At 47.2% G+C, this 19,272-nt stretch overlaps 2 protein-coding genes across 2 annotated transcripts; both read left to right on the top strand.

Moving 5' to 3' along the window:
• The first annotated feature begins 561 nt into the window (after nucleotides 1-561).
• Nucleotides 562-4,349, top strand: metap1d (methionyl aminopeptidase type 1D (mitochondrial)). The gene is made up of 10 exons (XM_068749036.1): nucleotides 562-601; nucleotides 1,373-1,533; nucleotides 1,635-1,784; nucleotides 1,870-2,018; nucleotides 2,110-2,152; nucleotides 2,234-2,397; nucleotides 2,497-2,594; nucleotides 2,725-2,772; nucleotides 2,839-2,917; nucleotides 3,118-4,349. The coding sequence occupies exons 1-10, from the start codon at nucleotides 562-564 to the stop codon at nucleotides 3,200-3,202; spliced, it is 1,017 nt and encodes a 338-aa protein (XP_068605137.1). The 3' UTR covers nucleotides 3,203-4,349.
• Nucleotides 4,350-7,363: 3,014 nt separating this feature from the next.
• LOC137905073 (integrin alpha-6-like) lies at nucleotides 7,364-18,392 on the top strand. Its single transcript, XM_068749297.1, has 26 exons — nucleotides 7,364-7,539; nucleotides 11,798-11,919; nucleotides 12,036-12,115; nucleotides 12,548-12,809; nucleotides 12,904-13,035; nucleotides 13,123-13,336; nucleotides 13,422-13,615; nucleotides 13,698-13,795; nucleotides 13,915-14,042; nucleotides 14,114-14,203; nucleotides 14,280-14,341; nucleotides 14,501-14,658; nucleotides 14,735-14,878; nucleotides 14,979-15,094; nucleotides 15,195-15,351; nucleotides 15,451-15,534; nucleotides 15,620-15,699; nucleotides 15,980-16,057; nucleotides 16,145-16,247; nucleotides 16,374-16,544; nucleotides 16,677-16,769; nucleotides 16,861-16,971; nucleotides 17,178-17,276; nucleotides 17,359-17,484; nucleotides 17,629-17,707; nucleotides 18,253-18,392. Exons 1-25 carry the CDS (start codon nucleotides 7,364-7,366, stop codon nucleotides 17,695-17,697), a joined length of 3,147 nt encoding a protein of 1,048 aa, XP_068605398.1. The 3' UTR covers nucleotides 17,698-17,707; nucleotides 18,253-18,392.
• The last annotated feature ends 880 nt before the right edge of the window (nucleotides 18,393-19,272 follow it).

Raw genomic sequence — 19,272 nt, 5'->3', positions numbered from 1 at the left:
ATTGCACGTTTGCCTCCCGGCTTGTTTGACTCTAGACTAGAGGACTGGGTTTGCGCTTCCCCCACCTGCACCAATACGTTTCTTTGAATTGTGCATTTACATTTATATGAAATTCAGGCTTCCAAATCAAGCTCACTGTTGGTACAATTCCTCCTGTGACAATTGTAATCCTGAAAGGATACCAGGCCGAGAACATTAAGTATAACAAGTGTTGTCTGCCTCCATGGAAAATTGCCGTAGGCCTATGATTCACAGGTAAATTTCTAATTTGTCACTCAGGAGGAACATTTTGTCTTTGTGGCCAACAAAAAAGTAGAATAAAATAATACTGAAGATTAATCTCATTGATAACGAGTAACTGCACAATAAAATAAAATAAAACAGGAAAATCATTACAACATTCTGCTGAAGAAAAAACTGGGGCCATGAATAAACAAATACAATTTCGCGTTGATGAAATGTATTTTATTAAGAAATACATTTTACGTGATGTTTGTCATGTGACGTGGGGAACCTGCAAGAGTCACGTGACTCCTATATCACGTGACCACCAGAGGAAAGATGGCGGCCCACTGCTCCGCCGGACGCGCGTCTCGCTCAGGTACCGGAGCTCGGTTCCTACCGTGGAAGTCAAGCAGGATTTACCTCCGTTTGTTTCTTCTTCTGAGGCAAAAGGTCCTAAATTAACAAATGCCTTGAATATGACGTCAGCGCTGATGTTTTTTAAAAACGGTGACGTCAACCATTAGTGGCGTTTTATAAATATTACAGTTCGCAGTTGTATTTTTCTCAGCTGCCATCATGTAATTTGATTAGTTCGCCTTGTCCTTGATTAAAAGTTCTGTTTTTAATATCAGGCTGATGAGAGAAAATGACACCTTTGGGTGGACAGAGCAGGTACTTTTTACTTGAATCTCTCCTCAGCCTTTCCTTCAAATAAATCATTTGTTTGATATTGTTTTCATTTCAAATATTTTATGTTGTTGTAGATTCTCTCAAGAAGTAAGTGATTTGTCCAATAGGCCGTGCGTCATTATGCCTTGAACTACTTGTAAATAATAATTATTGTGCGTAATATGTTTGACGTTCAGTAATTTACAAAATACTACAAATTAAACTAAATAATTAAGCCGTTACGAACAGCGAAGAGTCATTCAGTTTGAGTGGGTTTATTACTTCAGGGAAGAAAACCAGGACAGTCTTCCTTCATTATCAAGCAGCAAAAACAGGGTGTGTGCGCAAACGTGTCTCAATTACAATTATGCAAATCAAAGGTGTTTGGTCTCACTCGCACAATAAAGTAAACACACCTGTTGCACAGTAGAGCTGTTTTATTTATTTATTTTATTATGTCGCCTTCTTTTTCTACCAGGACTGGCTTGTTTCAAGCAGAGACTTTGTTGCTTTAGAAGCCGTGTTCCCCCCAAAGCCCTTCTGTGTCAGAACCATCGCTCCTTCTTCTGGAGGAAATGGAAAAGTTCTCCCAGTGTAGTTCTCCCAGCTACTGTCAGGCCTGCCTACGCAGTACCAAAGGTACAGTGTCTTAAACAGTCCCAGACTGTACTTTGTATACTTGGGATTCTTCCTTGATGATGCTGGAGAATTCTTTTTTCTCCTCTGCTCCCTGACCGCAGCACATCGTGCAGCCTGACTACGTAGACTCTAAACTGGTCCCGGAATGGCCAGACTACATAGACATCAAAGACCAAGAGCAGATCGAAGGCCTTGCCAGGGCATGCCAGCTAGCCAGACATGTGCTGCTGCTCGCCGGACGCAGTCTGAAGGTAAGTCACTGCTCACGGATGCGGGATCGGCGTTTCCATGTCATTAGAAACAAAAGCTTTAGCGGTTGCGTTGTGTGGCTTCCAGGTTGGCATGACGACGGACGAAATAGACTTCATTGTTCACCAGGAGACAATCCAGCACAACGCCTACCCCTCCCCTCTCAGATACGGAGGGTTCCCCAAGTCGGTCTGTACATCCGTGAACAACGTGGTTTGTCACGGCATACCTGACAGGTAGAATATGTTCACAAATTTACATAAATATTTTAAAATATTCAACATAATTGCTTTATCTTCTTTTTTTTTTACGTCTCTGTTCTGCAAGTCGGAAACTCCAGGACGGCGATATCATCAACATCGACGTGACTGTGAGCTGAACCCTGAACAGACGCGCTAATAGGCTCAACGTAATCCCGCTCACGTTACTGACCCCCTCCTGTTTGTGATAGGTGTATTTAGATGGTTACCACGGTGACACCTCTGAGACCTTTCTGCTTGGCGAGGTGGACGAGGTCGGGCAGCGACTGGTGGACACTGCCAGGCGTTGTCGAGATGAGGCCATCGCCGCCTGCAAGCCGGGTGCGAGCCTCTGTGTCATAGGAAACACAATCAGGTGCATGCGCACAAATGTAACACAATAGAATTCACATCTCGCTACAAACATTCTTCCTAATAGGACGACTCATTTCCTTTTATTTTTTTGGGCCGACAGTGAAGTAGCCCATGCCGGTGGTTTCCCAGTGAGCCCTTATTTCATTGGACATGGGATCGGTGCCCGCTTTCACTGCCATCCTGAGATTTGGCACCATGGTGCGATGGGTTTGAACTTTTTAACAGTTAAAACTTTATTATTTTAGTACTAAAATAATTTGAAAGCATCAAAATGTCTTGGGTATGACACGAAGAATCCTTTTTTTTTTTTTCTTCTGTCTGTTTCCAGCCAATAGCAATGACATGACCATGGATGAAGGGATGGCGTTCACAATAGGTGAGTTCCGTTTTTAATATTTGAGCCTCATGACTTCACTGTGTGATGGTGTCTGGTCATCTGCAGAGCCCATACTGGTGGAAGGGTCTGTGGAGTTCAGGGTGCTGAGGGACGGTTGGACCGCTGTGACTGCAGATGACAAGAGGTGGGAGGGCAAACAAAAATGTGTTGCTGATGTGGTTGTCGATGATTTGTCACCGAAGCAACGACTCATTTTTACGACACGGATTCAATGCAACCTTTGCTTGTCGGCTGTCTAATAGGAAAATTCTATTTTGACCCTGTGATGCTAATCTCACCTGTGCATTGTGTGTTTGTTTTTATTTATATATTACATTGTTACAGGTCAGCTCAGTTTGAGCACACAGTCGTCATCACATCTGACGGAGTGGATATCCTCACCGAACTGCCAGAGGAGAACCACCTGTGACACCGAGCCCACGTCATCTCCGAGCATCGAACAGAACCCTTTGTGACAATAATACTCTGCTATAAGAACTTGAAAGGTGACCCAACCGGACTTATTTCAAACAAGTCTCTGCTTTCTGCTTGCAAAGCGTGTAAATATTTCCTTCTCCTTTCTGCCTGCGACCCACCCATAGCCAGCTGTGGACAATAGATGGCAGCACAAACCTGGAGCAGGTTGAATCTCCATTTCGACATTTGCAGTTTGTAGCCTGAGAAAGATGAATCCAAAACAAGGGTCGGTAATTAAATAACTAGCTGATTCATCAGAAGCACAACGTGACAAGGCTGCGTTTAAAGTTTCACTAGAGATAGTCTCTGAAGGATGAATGAAAAAAATATTGAACAAATTCCAGGCAAAGCAAAAAAATTGGTGCTAATTTATTTATACTGTATTTATCTTTAAACAGCCTGAATTACAGATTGGATTGGAAGTAAAAAATCTTCAGACAAAAAAAAAAAAAACAGGAGAAAGTGGATTCCAGCCCACTGGGGAGGTGCTTTCCGCTGAGTTCCACTTTATGGGTGGGGAGGGAAAGAAAGCACAAACAAAGGTGGGTCAGCTAATCAGGAGTCTGGTCACGTCCGGCCAGGAAATGATTCACATTCAGTTTTATTCACGATCTGTCACAATAAAAGCGTAAAAACCGATCCATTTCTTAATTTGTTGTGAAAAAGAGCTTCCTGTGAATCAGTGCAAGAGTCACATCAACAGGTTTAAACAGCCTCCCATCTCTGAGTGATTAATAAAATGTGGAAAATGTGAAAAAAATATAACGCGCTTGAACCAAAGAAGCAGAGGGGAGGACTGAGGGAGGAGCAGGGAGTGGCGGGGCGAGGTCACGGATCATGATCATGACTTTTCTCGTCTTTCATTCTTTTCCTGCATGTTGGAACTCATCCCTGCTTTCTCTCACTCTGCAGCTCTCCTAGCAAATTCCAGCCCCAGAAATGTTTAGGATCCTCTTCGGTATTCAATCTGGAAATAATAAAAGATAATATTTGCCAAAATTCCTCCATTGTATGAGACTGAAATCTTGTGTCTTATCTCATGTTGTTAAACACTTTTCTATGTCTGTCAGACATGGAAGAATTTAATGTGCATTAAATAAACAGACGTAACCTCAGGATAATAAGACTGGTGAGGATTTTTCCTTGTTGACCCTTAGAAGGTGGAAAACTTTCTCTTTTGACCTCTTGACTTTTTCATTGCAAGGAATTCTTGTGACTTTTCAAAAACGGTGGAAATTCTTGAGGAGTTCTCTTTTAATTGCAGGAGAGCCCAGACAGAGACCCCCAGGCTGTCGAGGGTAACCCTGATTCCTGGCCTGTCGCTTTGTCGCACTTCCTGTGTGATAAATACCCAAAACAGAGCGTCTCGACCAGGAGCAGGAGTGTAGCGCTGTGGGTATGTGTGTGTAGATGGTATGCATCGCCCTAGGCAGCTTTGAACGGCCTCTGATAAATGTTAACTGTCTGCCTCTGCCACACACACACGCACACAACTCACTGCCCTAAACAATGGCCTCCCTTACTGTGTTTGGACCCGAGAAAAACCAGTTCTGCAGCTCAAACCTATACCCTTTTAGCCGTGTGTGTGTGTGTGTGTGCACTGTACAGTCTACTGAAGTGGATAAAAAGAAGGGCAAGCTTTACTCTGTGGTGTGAAAAGGATTCCTGGGAAGGTGAAGGAATCCGCACAAGTTTTAGCGTCCCTGTCAGAATCTACGATGTGCCACAGAAACAGCTCAGTGTTTTGGAAACATACTGGTGTGTTGCAGGTGTAATATTTATCAAACACACTTTTATTGTTGCGCTATAGCTGTTAATTTAGATTAAACAACACACATTTGAAGCTAATAGGAATAGCTTTGGTATTGCGTGCAATTATCACCTATACTTTCTGCCGTTGCTTTGATTTCCATTAAACGTTCTGTTCTGTGAGATAGAATGACATCACCATAAGATCTTTTTTTTGTGCATGTGCGTGTGAGGGTATCATGTTTTAACCAGGAGTGTGAGTTCTGCTCAGTGTCAATACTATTAAAAAGAGATAGATACATGATGATTGTGATTATTTCTATGATCGTTATATTTACACATGGAGTTAGGAATACATTAAAATGGTTTAAACCATTATCTGATCTCACAGACATAGACATTTCTTATCACTGGCCACAACAACTTAAAAGATACAGTTTTTTTAGGCATGCTTCTGCACCCCGCGCCGTTTCAATCACAACTAGCCGGTCGCTACTTGAGAAGATCTCAAGTGCGTGTGTGTGCGTGCGTGTATTTATCACTATCCCAAGGCTATGTATTTCTAAAGTGTCATAAAAACTCGCAGCGCCGCACCCTCTGATGAGTTGTGCGTTCAATTCCTCTTAGTGTACCTGGAGCTGCAAGAACAAATAGTGGGCTGTGGTGCGGGCGAGCCCAGGCGCAGAATGTTCAGTGTGTGTGTGTGTGTGTGTGTTCCTCCTCTTTAGCACCGCTGCTGTCATCATGCTAAACATGCTGCACATGTTCTTTACCATGCACACGCCTATGACACAATTATTAGACATTTACGGCGGCTTCTATGTATTTAACCGCTATTAAATGTGAGCATTGCTCCATTTACTGCACGTTCCTTTACTCAGAGCTGAAAACAACTTGTTGACTGTTTTTTTTGTGCGCCTGGATGTCAACATGTTAATGAATAGTAGTTGAACTTTCAGTCTGTTTATGTGTAGACAGGACACTTTATTAGCCCTCAGGCTGTTGGAGAAAAAAGGAGGGCAGAATGATGTTGGCGGGCTGTGGTATCTGTGGTGCTGCTGGATAAAAAAAAACACAACAAGCACCATTAAGAATTTCTAAAAAGGTAATATGCAGTGAAAGAGGAAGCGCTGTGATTGGTTCTGTCGAGTGTTTTAAGTCTGTCAATGACTTGGACTTCATTCAAAGGGTCAGCGTGTTCACACACACACACACGGGCCATGGGCGAGCTACGCTAACGCTCTCCTGGCGCTGCTGTTCTTATCAGTGATAAGGCTGACTCCTGTCTCTGACCTTGTGCAGACGGAACCATAAATCGCAGCCGAACACCCGGCCGGCTGCTGCTCTTTATACCTGGAACTGGAACGGGAACACAGGGTGGGAGAAATCCCCACAGAAGCAGCCACAGAGTCAACAGTCCCACGGTCACACGGTGTGGTGACTGGCTCGTATCTAACTGAGCCAAACAGCCTTTTTCTCTGCGCCTCAAATCAAGCATCAGGAAGTTCTGCTGCTGATCCTCACTGGATGCAGAGGAGCCACATTCCTCCCTTGACCTTTTCCCTCTCTGCGATCCCCTCTTTTCTTGTTCTTTTTTTTTTACTGTATGTGGGCACTTTGTGTCTCCCTCTCCCTTTCTCTCTGCCCCTCTTTCTCAACGTGCAGACAAAGCCCGCGTTGTGTTGCTTTGGGTCAGCGTGCTGTGGAATGCCTTGAAAACCATCTATTGAGGGGGGAATGCGTTCATTTGTCTCGCTCCATCTGTGACTCGCCTCCTCCACATCAGGCCCCGTAACATGAACGATCTGTCGGAGGAGGCAGAAAGGATTGGATAGCGCTGCGGCCTAACAGCAAGAAGGTCTGCAGGTTCGAATCCGACTTGCGGCCTTTCGGTGAGGAGGTTGCGGGTTCTCCCCGTGTCTGCGTGGGTTCTCTCCGGGTTCTCCGGCTTCCTCCCACCACCAAAAACACGCAGCTTAGGTGAATTGGTTACACTAAATTCTTCATAAGTGTGTGTGTGTGTAAAAAAGTGAGTCAGAGTCAAACTCAAGTTTTTCTTGACTCAAGATCTGCACCACTACATAAAACGTCAGCAAAATATGTTGACAAAATACAAACAAACAAACAACATACATGTAAGAGATGAATATCAGGATCACCTGTGGGAGTGGAATTGAGCTGACATAGATTTCTAAGAAACTGAGGTGTGGTAGGTGTGTGTGTGTGTGTGTGTGTGTGTGCGTGCCAGGGGGGGGCGGTGGGAGGAGGGACAGCTGCGCGTAAAGTGGCACACTATTCCACTCTCCGCCCGCTGCGCCTCTCAGTCCTTTCTCATCCTGCCCGTCCGGCACTAGATCCCAACCCCATGGAGGACAGGATCACCTGCGGGCTGTCGGTGCTCGTTTTGCTTTTGGGATGTGGCCGGTTGTCCGCTTTCAACCTGGACACCGTCAACGTCCTGCAGAAGAGGGGCGATCCAGGCAGCCTGTTCGGCTTCTCCCTCGCCATGCACTGGCAGCTCCAACCGGAGGACAAGACGATGTAAGAGCCGCGTCATAGTTCGAGCTTCCGTTATGGGAACCGAATCCGCGTTCCAGAGACAAGGTGTCTAGAACTAGAGAGCTAAAATGCTGCGCCATCATTCGAGCTCAGGTATTTCGCAGGTAGGTTTGAGTTTCAAACCTGCGGGGCTCAAACGTGTTCGCTCAACTTCAGCGGACTGTATTTAACTTGTTGAAATAATCCCCTCACCTTCAACCCGCTAAACCCCCTTCCTGCCCAGTCTTTCCGTCAAAGGTTACTTATTGCCCCGTTTTTATAGACCTCCATGACTTTTTGCGCACAGCACTGCGCGCCCACACAGCGCTCCACCTTCCCTCCCTCCCTCCATCGCGTTTGTTTTCTTGACTTGACTTTCTCTTAAGGAGATTTCAGGGGAGCCAAAACATGTAATTTAATAATTATTGGTATTTATTTGGGTTCTGATTCAGAGCTACTTGTCAGACCTGAGATCAGTGTTTTATTCCCTAACCATAAATATTTATACTTCATATCCTCTAAAGGCATCTATCCCATACTGTGACTGTTGTATTATTATGTATTACACGTGATTAATTATTGGCTGGTGCTGTCACAGCAGGACGGTTCTGGGTTCGAGTCCTTCTCCCTGCAGTCCAACCCTGTCTAGTTGGAAGGATGACTAAATCTCCCCTAGACGCGGATGTGAGCATTATGCGTCACCTCTAAACTTGTGTTCCTTGCTTCTCACCAAATGTCAGGTGGGACAGCCCCCCCCCAGTGACCCTCCAGAATAAACTGCAGCAGGAGATATAAAGGAATAAATCAGGGTGACTGATTTTAGGGTGATCATTGGGTTAGTTTCTTGATAAATCTGCATTCATGGGTGGATCTAGGACAGGCATGGGCAAACCCAGGCCCGGGGGCCATATGCGGCCCGTTGGTCTTTTTAATCCGGCCCGCCAAACTTGTCCAAATTATATTACATTAAATAAAATTGTATTATAATTAAACCTCATTCATTTGACCTTTTCCCTGTAATGATACCTGTAAAAGGCCAAATCCTTTAATGCAATAGCTTTCATGTGTCATTTATATTAGCTCACACAAATACTCCATCCATCTGTTCTTGGCCCGGCCCCTCTGTCAAATTTTAGAACCTATTGTGGCCCGCGAGTCAAAAAGTTTGCCCACCCCTGATCTAGGATAACTTTTTTAACATTGAGGGTTTTATTATTATTTTTTTTGCCATTTCTGTCTCTTTCATGTAAGTGCTGAACGGATTTGGATGGAACTGGGAGGAAGGGTTGAAAATGTTCAAGTTCATGCCGCGTCATGTTGCTGTGGAGCTGCAGGGACAGCGCAATTATGTGCAAAACAGGAAACAAGCAGAGAAGCGGAGGAGCAGTCGGCACCTTACTCTGAGAGGCCTAGATCAAATCAAAGAGTCACATTGTGAGGGTCAAACGATCATTGATTATTGCTTTTAAATGATATCACGAATATTCTAGTCAATTTAGAAAAATACATTCAATACTCAAGCTCTTAAGTTAAAATCTACACGTTTTTTCCCTGTTAGAATGGAAGATGGCGTGATTTAAGGTGCAGCAGCGCAAATAGGATCAGAACTTTTAGTGTAGATTCTTTTATCTTTGGTCAACAGCGGTTTTACCTGCTGCCAGATGTACGGAAGTGTGAGCTGACAAGACTCCCCTGGTGTTAAACCTGCTTCACTGTTGTTACAGTGTCTTCACGGCCTTCAGTCAGGAGGCCGAAGCCGCCGCCGCCGGTTCTCCTGATCCGGGTCACTAACTTAAGTGGAAAATAGGAAGCTGCAGGTTTGTGTGACCTGAAAAACAACGGCTACCAGTGTGGATAAACGTACAGCCAGTCGTCAGTGGAGGAGAAAGCAAAGTCAATTTGGATCACGTGTTAATTTGTTTAAGCCTTTTATAATCTTAAATCAAAGAAAATCTTTGCATGTTCCCGCTTTCTAAACGACAAACTGTATTTCCTCGCCCTCTGTGGAAGTTTACATCTGTTTGTCTCTGAGCTGCTGTGATTGTGATGAGCATTTATCACTGTTGTCTGACTAAAACATTGACGAGCAAAGAGTAAGTGGCAGATGAATTAAGAACCCTTATTTATAAGGGCTTGTGAGTCCCGTCCCCCCCCCCCCCCACGCAGAACGAATCTTCTGTCAAACCAGCTGAAGAAGTTTGTTGCTGGAGTCTTTTAGATATCAGTCTTGTCCAGAATCGCTCTAGAAACAACGGCGCTCGATGGATGAGCAGCATGTACATTAGACTGAGTGTGTGTGTGCGTGTGCATGTGTGTGCATGTTTGACCAGGAAGCCACGTTTGTTATGCAAGCGACGCTGCTCACACTGTAGCTACAGAGCTGGAATGCCCTTTACCCCGTGGAGTGTGTGTGTGTGTGTGTGTGTTCATGCACAGGTATTCATGCGCAGACGGTGAATGTGTGTGTGTGTATTTGAGGCGTTGCCTTGCTGTCAGCTACTTGAAAGAGCGTCAGAGAGCTCGACCTGCTGCTGAATACGTTCCAGACCTGAGGCGAAATACATTAAAGATGGATCTCTGTGTTTGCGCTGACGGTGATTTTCTTCTCTTGAGTTCTCTTGACTGTATCGACACGGTGAAGTGTGTGTGTGTGTGTCTGTCCTCACTGTTGGGTGTGTACAATGAGTCACACTCCTTTGTCAGCCATGCTTGCAAACCTTTCCACAGTCCCCCCACCCCCCAACTCAGTGTCATTCATGCCCTCCAGGGACGAGTATTTCATGTACCTGCAGGAGAGGGCAGGAGGTTAAAACACTGTGTGTGTGTGTGTGTGTGTGTGTGTGTGTGAGGTGTCTCTGTCATTCAGATTAGTTGAGGTTATCACACATCAAAGAGAAACAGGTGACGACTGGGGGAATGCAGCATAAATCAGTTTAACATCTGGGCACTAAATATAAACCGTTATCCAGCCGGTGGGCTGGCTGCCCCCTGGCTGGCTGTGCCCTGGCTGGCTGCCCCCTGGCTGGCTGTGCCCTGGCTGTCTGCCCCCTGGCTGGCTGTGCCCTGGCTGGCTGCGCCCTGGCTGGCTGCGCCCTGGCTGGCTGCCCCCTGACTGGCGGCGTGAACCATTTCAATCTGCAACCCATTTGAAGGGTGAGCGTTTCTATTCGATTGGATTCCGCTGTCGGTCTCTAAGCAAGAGGCCGGGTCCTGGACGAACAGCTGTTAAAAAACAACGACAAAAAAAACACCTAACCTGCACACCTCTCTCGACGAGGTGCCTCTAATGGTCGCTCAGTGCAGGGACAGACTGAGCTTCGCTGCCACACACACACACACACACACACACACACACACACACACACACTCATCCTCTGTGTGTAGCAACTTCCTCTGCTGCTGGTCAGTGATTAGATAAACAGCTGGATGCCAGTCAGTGGGCCAGCAGGTCAGCCTTATCTCAGCGTTACTGCCGGCTCATCACGTCAACACTTTCACGCCTCAGTGGCGGAAATCAATAAAGACAATACCAATATATATTTTACTTTCCAATGTATAACACATCATTGGGATCATGAGTGAGCGGCTACATTTTACAGTCTGATCCTTAATCCTTCGCTTAAAAAGCTTCTCACATCGGTCTCCATTAATTCGTTGTGACTCCATGTCTATCAGTGCCCGTGTTTGTGTGTGTGTTTGTGTGTGTGTGTGTGTGTCTGACAATGGTTTGTGTTCCTGCTAAAAATGGCTTCTCTTAATCTTATCTGCTGAAGACATTCTGCTGGACAACATTAACATTAACATCAGCAGACAGCCAGTGAAAGCCAGAGCGCGCTCGTGGAACGTGCACACGACGGCGTGTTGACGGTTTATGAGGCTGAACATCTGCTCTCGACTTCCACAGAGCATCAGATTGTAGAATGACATCCGCGACCGTTGGGGAAACTCTGACCACCGGGTGCCAGCGTCCATCCTTGGGCGTGGCATCTGCTCTTCTTCTACGCCACAAAGGCGGTCTCTGTGTCCGTGTGGAGATAGAAAACCGACTTAAATTAACCCCAGCAGGCGATTTGAAAGGGGTCTTTGACTCAGTTGGGCCACGAGGACATGGAGCATCGGTTGTGTGAGGCTGCTGTGTGACACCGGAGATTGGAATGTGTGTGATAATATAATGCACACGCCAGGATGCTATAGTGAGAATGAGCCCCCACCGCCTCCTGACGTATGTTTGACTGAACCTTAAATGTCCTGACTCTTGCAGGCTGCTCGTCGGCGCCCCGAAAGCAAAGTCCTTCCGTGGACAAAAGTCTGAAGTGACGGGAGGGCTGTACGCCTGTGACACGAGCCCAGCCGACTGTTACCGAGTTGAATTTGACGAAGGCGGTGAGATATCTGCTGACACATATTATATAGAGAATATTTTTCTCTTAGTTTTGGCTGCCTTCAGCCCCGATATTTGCATAACGACATCCTTGTCGTGTCTGTTTCTGGTCCTGCAGAGGACACAGCCAGAGAAAGCAAAGAGAACCAGTGGATGGGGGTGACAGTCAGCAGCCAGGGGCCCGGAGGCAAAGTTGTGGTGAGACTGCATCACTTTTACTAACTGACCTTAGAATTGCTAGTCGTGCTCCTCCAATCTGTTATTCAGTCAATAAAAAAATCAGCAGCGACTGTTTTAATTGGCATCAGGACATTAATTCATTCATTTTAATCGGCTGCAGCCTATCCCAGCCGTCTGCAGGCGAGAGGCGGGCTGCACCCTGGACAAGGCGCCAGTTCATTGCAGGGCCACACAGAGACACACACGGACAATTTAGTGTAACCAATTCACCAAATGTGCATGTTTTTGGTGTTGGGAGGAAGCCGGAGACACAGGGAGAACATGCTTATCCTGCGCAGAGAGTTGGATTTGAACCTGTGACCTTGCTGTGATTTCACAGTTACAGTTATATCAGACAGAGACGACTGGCGTTCAGTAGGTCAAGCATCTCAGTTTTCTGTCTCCCCTTAGACCTGTGCCCATCGCTACCAGCGCCGATCCAACGTCAACACGAACATTGAGTCCCGTGACATCATCGGCCGCTGCTACGTGCTGAGTCAGGACCTGACTATCAATTCTATATCAGGCGACGAAGGCGGCAGCTGGCACTTCTGTGAGAGCCGACCCAGAGGCCACGAGATGTTTGGCTCCTGCCAGCAGGGCATGTCTGCCATCTTTGACAAAGACTACCACTACCTCATATTCGGAGCTCCCGGGGCGTACAATTGGAAAGGTCTACTGATGAGCATCTTAAGATTACAAGCCAGAGCCAGGGAATTCTGCATCGCGCACCCCTAACTCAGCCCGCGTTGTCTCCTCTCCGTCAGGCGTGGTACGCTTGGAACAAAAGAACGACACCCTCTTAGAGATGGGTATCTATGACGACGGGCCGTTTGAGGCGGGTGATGAAAGCAAATGGAACCCTGACCTCGTGCCGGCTCCTCCCAACAGCTACCTGGGTAAGTCACTGCAGCCTTAAAGTCCTTTCAGCTCCTCCACTCACACGGGGTTTTGGAATTTCTGTCTCGCTGTCTCGCGTCTCTCAGGATTCTCTCTGGACTCGGGGAAGAGTCTGACCAAGAAGGGTCAGCTGACGGTGGTGGCAGGCGCTCCCCGCGCGGGCCACAGCGGCGCGGTGGTGCTCCTGAAGAAAGGCGCCGACGAAAGCAACATCCTGTTGGAGGAGCACACCCTGCACGGGGAAGGCTTGGCCTCGTCTTTCGGCTACGATCTGGCCGTGTTGGATCTCAACGGGGACGGGTTAGCGATCCGTGCCACCTGCCACCTGCCATGCATCTGTTTATAGAGTCAACTCGCAGTTAAGGTTTGCTTTCGCGTCCGTCAGTTGGCAGGACATCGTGGTGGGAGCGCCTCAGTACTTTGAGAAGGACGGCGAGATTGGAGGAGCCGTTTACGTCTACATCAACTCCGCCGGACAGTGGCACAAAGTCACCCCCACCAGAATAGACGGACCCGAGGACTCCATGTTTGGCCTGGCGGTGGAGAACCTGGGTGACATCAATCAGGACCGTTTCCATGGTGAGACACGCACGCTGCTGTTGGCTTGTTGCTCTTCCTGTGCGACTCCGCTGAAAGTCGCCGTTGTCATTCCTGCCATCAGATTTCGCGGTGGGAGCTCCTTATGATGACGACGGCGCAGGGAACGTCTACATCTATCACGGATCGTCGACGGGTCTCGGCTCTAAAAAAGTCGCTCAGGTATGCCATCACGCTAATTCTTCTTCACCTCTAAGGATGTTGGGTGGCGAAAGGTCGGAAAATCGTCTCTGGGTGTTTACGTCACACGTCGGACTCCTCTTGTTCCCCCCTTTCCTTAGGTTTTGAATGGTAAGCCCTTCGGCGCCAAGCTGTTTGGCTACTCTTTGGCAGGAAACATGGACCTCGACAAGAACTCCTACCCCGACGTGGCTGTCGGATCCCTCTCTGACTCTGTTTTCATCTACCAGTGAGTGGAAGTGGAACGCGATGTCCGCTGATCGCGATCGGAGAGATGTTCACCGAGTTCTGTCTTTCCAGCACCCAACCGGTTATTAACATCAAGAAAGAAATAAAGTTCTCGCCGAAGGAAATTGACCTCACGAAGAAGAACTGCGGAAATACCTTCTGGTATGCGGCGCAATCTATTTCAGTAAAAGCCGTGGCAGCACTGTGTCTGACTGGGACGCCTGCTTTGTGTTCCTAGCTTGGATGTCACTGTGTGCTTCACGTACACCGCCAACCCCAAGAGCTACGCTCCCAGCCTGAGTAAGCTGAGCATCTTTGTCTTTATCTAAGCAAATCTCCATCACTGTGATGTTTTTACCACTTATTATCCGATATAAGGTCCATGGCACAGCAATAGGGAAGTAAAAGCCTTGCACGAAACTTTCCCCTCCCTTCCCTTCCTGTCTCCGTCCCATCTAGCGGTGGCGTACAACCTGGAGGCTGACGCTGACCACAGGAAGAACGGTCTCATCCCCAGGGCGACCTTCTCTGACAGCCACAGCTACGGATCCCGGGGGACGATCACCATGAACAGCAAAGGAAAGAAAGAGTGTGTTCGACGTCAGCTCGCCATACAGGTGACTATCGGGGTGCCTGCCTATCGGAGTGCCCGGTGGGCGTGTTTTAACGTCGTGTGACGCGTTCATTCTGCAGGAAAAAATCCGGGACAAGCTCCGTGGGATCCCGGTCGACGTGTCGGTGGAAATCCGGAATGCCAAACGTAAGCGCAGACAGAGCTCGTCTCTTCAGCTGCCTCCCGTCCTGGATGCCAATGAGCCGGCGATGAGTCGATCAGAGGTGTGTGTACTCAGGATGCAAAAATGTGGGACGCGTTGGACAAGCGATAACTTCATCAATGCGCCCTCTTTGTGTGTGTGTGCGATTGTATACGTTGTAGGTCAGTTTCCTGAAGGAGGGTTGTGGCAACGACAATATTTGCCAAAGCAACTTGCAGGTGAATCATCGCTACGGCTACAGATCAGCTGGTGACGACACGTTTACTCCGTTAGAACTGTAAGAGAGACTTTTTTTCGTTTTTTATACGGCTTCTACGAAAAACGGCACACACGGCCATTCATCCTGACCCGGCCTCGTGGCGTCTGTCTGCCTAAAGGGAGAACGGTTTGCCGGTGATCTCGCTCAGTGACCAGAAGGACATCGCTCTGGAGGTCAAAGTGACCAATCACAATGGAGACGACGCGTACGAAGCCTCCGTGGTGGCGTCCTTCCCGCGCTCCCTTACTTACTCTACTTTTCGTGCTTTGCCTCAGGTTGAGCTTTACATTTTTTTGGCCTCTCTTTCTGTACACACACACGCACACACACACACATTCCAGATCGTGGTCTTGATGGGAGCGTATTGATTTCAGGAGGGCCAGGTAACCTGCGTCGCCAACAAAAACGGTTCTTGGGCTGATTGCGAGCTTGGAAACCCCTTCAAGCGTGACTCTGAGGTGAGAGGAAACCACCCGCTGTCTCTGCACCCAGTCGTCCTGCTTCACTTACCACAATGAAAGGTCTCTGTGTTTCTATGCATAGACAACCTTCTATATCATCATGGGTACATCGGGCATCTCTCACAACACCACTGAGCTGGAGGTAGATCTTCAGCTGGAGACGTAAGGCGGTCTGAAATCAAATAACGAGGGACGCTTTGATGCTGACCTCGATCATTACTTTACAAATAGTCCTGCAGAAATTGGCTGCATTTTCAAACGTTTCTGATCTACATCTTGACGAAAACCACCGTTAATGAAATATCAAACTAATTCATTCCAGTTTTCCTATTATGAGCGTCACGCCATCATGTTGCCACTGCTTTTAGTCGCAGTGGCGCGCCTTCGGTCTGAATCCTGTCTAGTTAGCGATGTTCGACTTCACCTGCCTCTGATCTCGCAGGACAAGTGACCAGCAGAAGATTTCCTCCGTTAAAGCAAAGGTGAAAGTGGCTCTCTTGTTGCAGCTGTCTGTAACGGGGTAAGAAACGCGCGCACATGCCCGACTAGTCCAATAGAACCATGCAGCAGATTCACGCTGCTAGTTGTCCTCCTTTGCCTTTTGCAGACAAGCCCAGCCATCGCAGGTCTACTTTGCAGGAGAGGTCAAAGGTGAGGGGGCCATGAAGACAGAGGCTGAAATTGGCAACGCTATCACACACCAGTTCAGAGTGAGTGCAGGAAAGCTCAGAAGTCGTTGCAGAGGGTTCAGTTCCAGCCGGCATTATTCAGATGCATCTGGCATTCTGTTTGTACGTCGATATTAAATCATCTGGACGTCTTGTGTTGATTTACAGATCATCAATCTAGGAAAGCGCTTGGGAGATTTGGGCACCGCCACCCTTGACATCGATTGGCCGAAGGAAACGGAGCAAGGGAAGTGGCTTCTCTACCTCATGAAGATCAGCTCCACTGGAGTGGAGCACATGGAGTGCTCTCCTAAAGGAGAGGTCAATCCTCTGAACAAGGTCAGTGAAGGCATCGCACCGTGATCGCGGTGGACGAAGCGGATGAGATTATTGGCACGTCGGTGTTTATTTAATCCGAGGACGCTGGGGCAAAGGTTCTAGTTGGATGTGCTTCTTCTTCTCGGCTGTAAGGAACCGAGTTCCACCAGGCAGAGAAGAGCAGCAGGAAGCAGCGGCGAGGGCACCATCTCACGATACGTTGACAAGAAGAAGTCTAAAACTCTGGTAGCGCCACGTTCCCAGTCTCATTTCTCTTGCTTGTGTTCTTTGTTTTCTGTGCCCAATGTGAGGTAACTGCTCTCTTCCTTGTGCACAGTCCTGCAACAGTGGAGCCAAATGCGTGAGGATAAAGTGCCCCCTGCGGGGCATGGACAGTAATGCAATCATCACTCTCAACTCTCGCCTGTGGAACGGCACCTTCTTAGAGGTAGAGCAAAAAAGACCTGCTGTAAAATCAGTGTGCTGTCAGTCAGATTCACCAGAAGCAGTTCCCAAATGTGTGCTTTTATTAGGAAAGGATGCATATAAGTTAGATTTGTTCAATGAATAGCATCACTAACATGAATTATATTTATTGCATCAACTACATGTTTCGGTGTTAGCTTTGATTCCTTTCATCTGGGTGTTAAACAGGATTATTCCCAGTTGCATCACGTGGAGGTGATCGTGAAGGCCTCTCTACATGTCGACAGCACAACAACCAAGACGGTGCTGAAAGACGCCGAGTCGGAGGTACCGCCCGTGTTTCACGCCTGAACCCGATTATTTGCTGCATGCTGATGCAAACAGAGTTCGATCCTCTGTGTGTGTTCAGGTCAGATTGACGGTGTTCCCGGCGAGGCGCGAAGCCCAGCATGGAGGAGTGCCGTGGTGGATCATTGTGCTGTCCATCCTGCTGGGGCTGCTGCTGTTGGCCTTGTTGGCCTTCCTTCTCTGGAAGGTAGGACCAGGGACCGGAGACAGTCGTGTCAATGAAAGCACACACACACACACACACACACACAGCACAGAGACAGACGTGGAACAACTGGAGGCATACATAACAGCAATTACACACATTTTCTAATTATATGCCTCTCCTCAGTGCGGAGTCTTTGGGAAAAAGAATAAAGAGGAGCCATCAGAAAAAGAGAGGCTGACACCAAATGCATAAAAACCAGAGGGTAAAATTACCCGGCCTGCTCTGAATGGCTGAAACGTTTCCTCACTCCTTTCTGCTATAAAAAAAAAAAGCTTCTTTCTTGTAAAGGCAGGCAGTGGGCAAGTATTATTCGTGATGGGAATGATTATTTCTGCAAAGAGTTTTCTCCTAAAAAGATTCTCACACATGCTTATGTGTGGATTATTGCATTTTACCTGCATGGCCAGTGGTGGTGACGGCTGATGAGCACTGATTCACTTAAACTTTTGCCCGAGGATCACATTGGGAGCTGCTCTGCACCTGTTTGGTTTTCTCTTTTCTCTTTTTCCACATGGAGCGGTCTCGGTCTGCAGGTTTCTGCCTCTGCACACAGAAAAACAGGAGCTTCCCGTCTTTAAAAGGAATGCTGATGGCTTCCTCGAATCTTCGCATCCTGGTTGTTCCCCGTGAACCAGCCTGATGACACTAAATCCCCTCATCGTCCTCTTTCACCCCTTTCTGATCTTTTTCAGCAGCCCCCCCCCCCCGGAATAAAGCATGTGACTGTGTTCTGTCTCCTCTCTGCAGTGTGGCTTTTTCAAGCGAGCCAAACATGAAGACGAGGTTCCCAGTTACAGCGCTGTTCGGATCAAACGGGAGGAGAGAGCGACAACATCCGGGAAAGGCAACTGGGAAAACCTAGAGAAGAAGCCCTGGGTGACAACCTGGCATGAAAAAGAACATTACTCTTAACAAAGAGTGAGCTCTGATTCAGAGTGTTGTTGCCCCCCCTCCCCTGATAAATTCCTCATTTCACTATTCTTTTCCTGCCTTGTTTTCTACTCAGCGTGGACTGTAAGTATCCAGAAACTAAACATTGTGAATAAATCGCTAAACGCCCGATCGAAGGTTCTGCATCAGTGGCTGGATGAGCTCAGATAACGTCTGTACGAACCACCGGGGAAGAGGATCAGAGCTCGTGTTCGTTTCTTGCATTCAGTGTTGGCTGGGGGGAGCGGGGGTTTGTAAATGTAAAAAAATAAACTTGTATTTATTCTTCGTGGAGTACTTTGTTACGTAGAGGCTACTATAGGTCGAAGACTAATGTTTTAAGTGCATAGTTTCCCTTTTATTATTTTTTTATTTTTTTTTTACAATCGTCTCTGCGTCGCCACCGATCCGCTGATCACTCGTGCATTTTTCGTGCGTCACGTCCGATATTATGGAGCTGTAACTCATTCTGAATTTGCCGGTGCATGACCAAGCCTCCGCAGAAACCATTGTATTCCCCGGTGGCTGTGAGACAGTAAAGGATGGAGAGTGAACAAAGTTTCTTTGAATAAAAAGTTTGGAATCTTGACATAATTGTCATTTTATTAGTAAAAACAAAAGACAATTTCACCATTTAATTCTAAGATGGTAAAAGCATTATTTATTAACACATAAAAAAGACATTTACAGCAGATATATGCATCTGCACATTATAAAAAAAAAAAAAACATTACATCACACCTGAAAGATGTTTGCTGTGAAACCAGCTGGAATCTGCATCCCAAAACGAGGAGGTGAAGTCTAAGCCGTTTTAATTTCTGCTCCATGCTGGTGACG

Source organism: Brachionichthys hirsutus, chromosome 15 (assembly GCF_040956055.1).
Source record: "Brachionichthys hirsutus isolate HB-005 chromosome 15, CSIRO-AGI_Bhir_v1, whole genome shotgun sequence".
Taxonomy (NCBI): Eukaryota; Metazoa; Chordata; class Actinopteri; order Lophiiformes; family Brachionichthyidae; genus Brachionichthys; species Brachionichthys hirsutus.
The sequence above is the reverse complement of the archived record's forward strand: the minus strand, read 5'-3'. Positions and strand labels throughout refer to the sequence as shown.

Bases quoted from the DNA above. Each gene is read 5' to 3' on its own strand.
- metap1d (XM_068749036.1), top strand. From the start codon at position 562: ATGGCGGCCCACTGCTCCGCCGGACGCGCGTCTCGCTCAG. The intron at 1,785-1,869 runs GTAAGTCACTGC...TGTGGCTTCCAG, and splicing joins TCGCCGGACGCAGTCTGAAG to GTTGGCATGACGACGGACGA. The intron at 2,595-2,724 runs GTGCGATGGGTT...GTCTGTTTCCAG, and splicing joins TCCTGAGATTTGGCACCATG to CCAATAGCAATGACATGACC.
- LOC137905073 (XM_068749297.1), top strand. From the start codon at position 7,364: ATGGAGGACAGGATCACCTGCGGGCTGTCGGTGCTCGTTTTGCTTTTG. The intron at 15,352-15,450 runs GTTGAGCTTTAC...TATTGATTTCAG, and splicing joins CTTTTCGTGCTTTGCCTCAG to GAGGGCCAGGTAACCTGCGT. The intron at 16,248-16,373 runs GTGAGTGCAGGA...GTTGATTTACAG, and splicing joins CTATCACACACCAGTTCAGA to ATCATCAATCTAGGAAAGCG.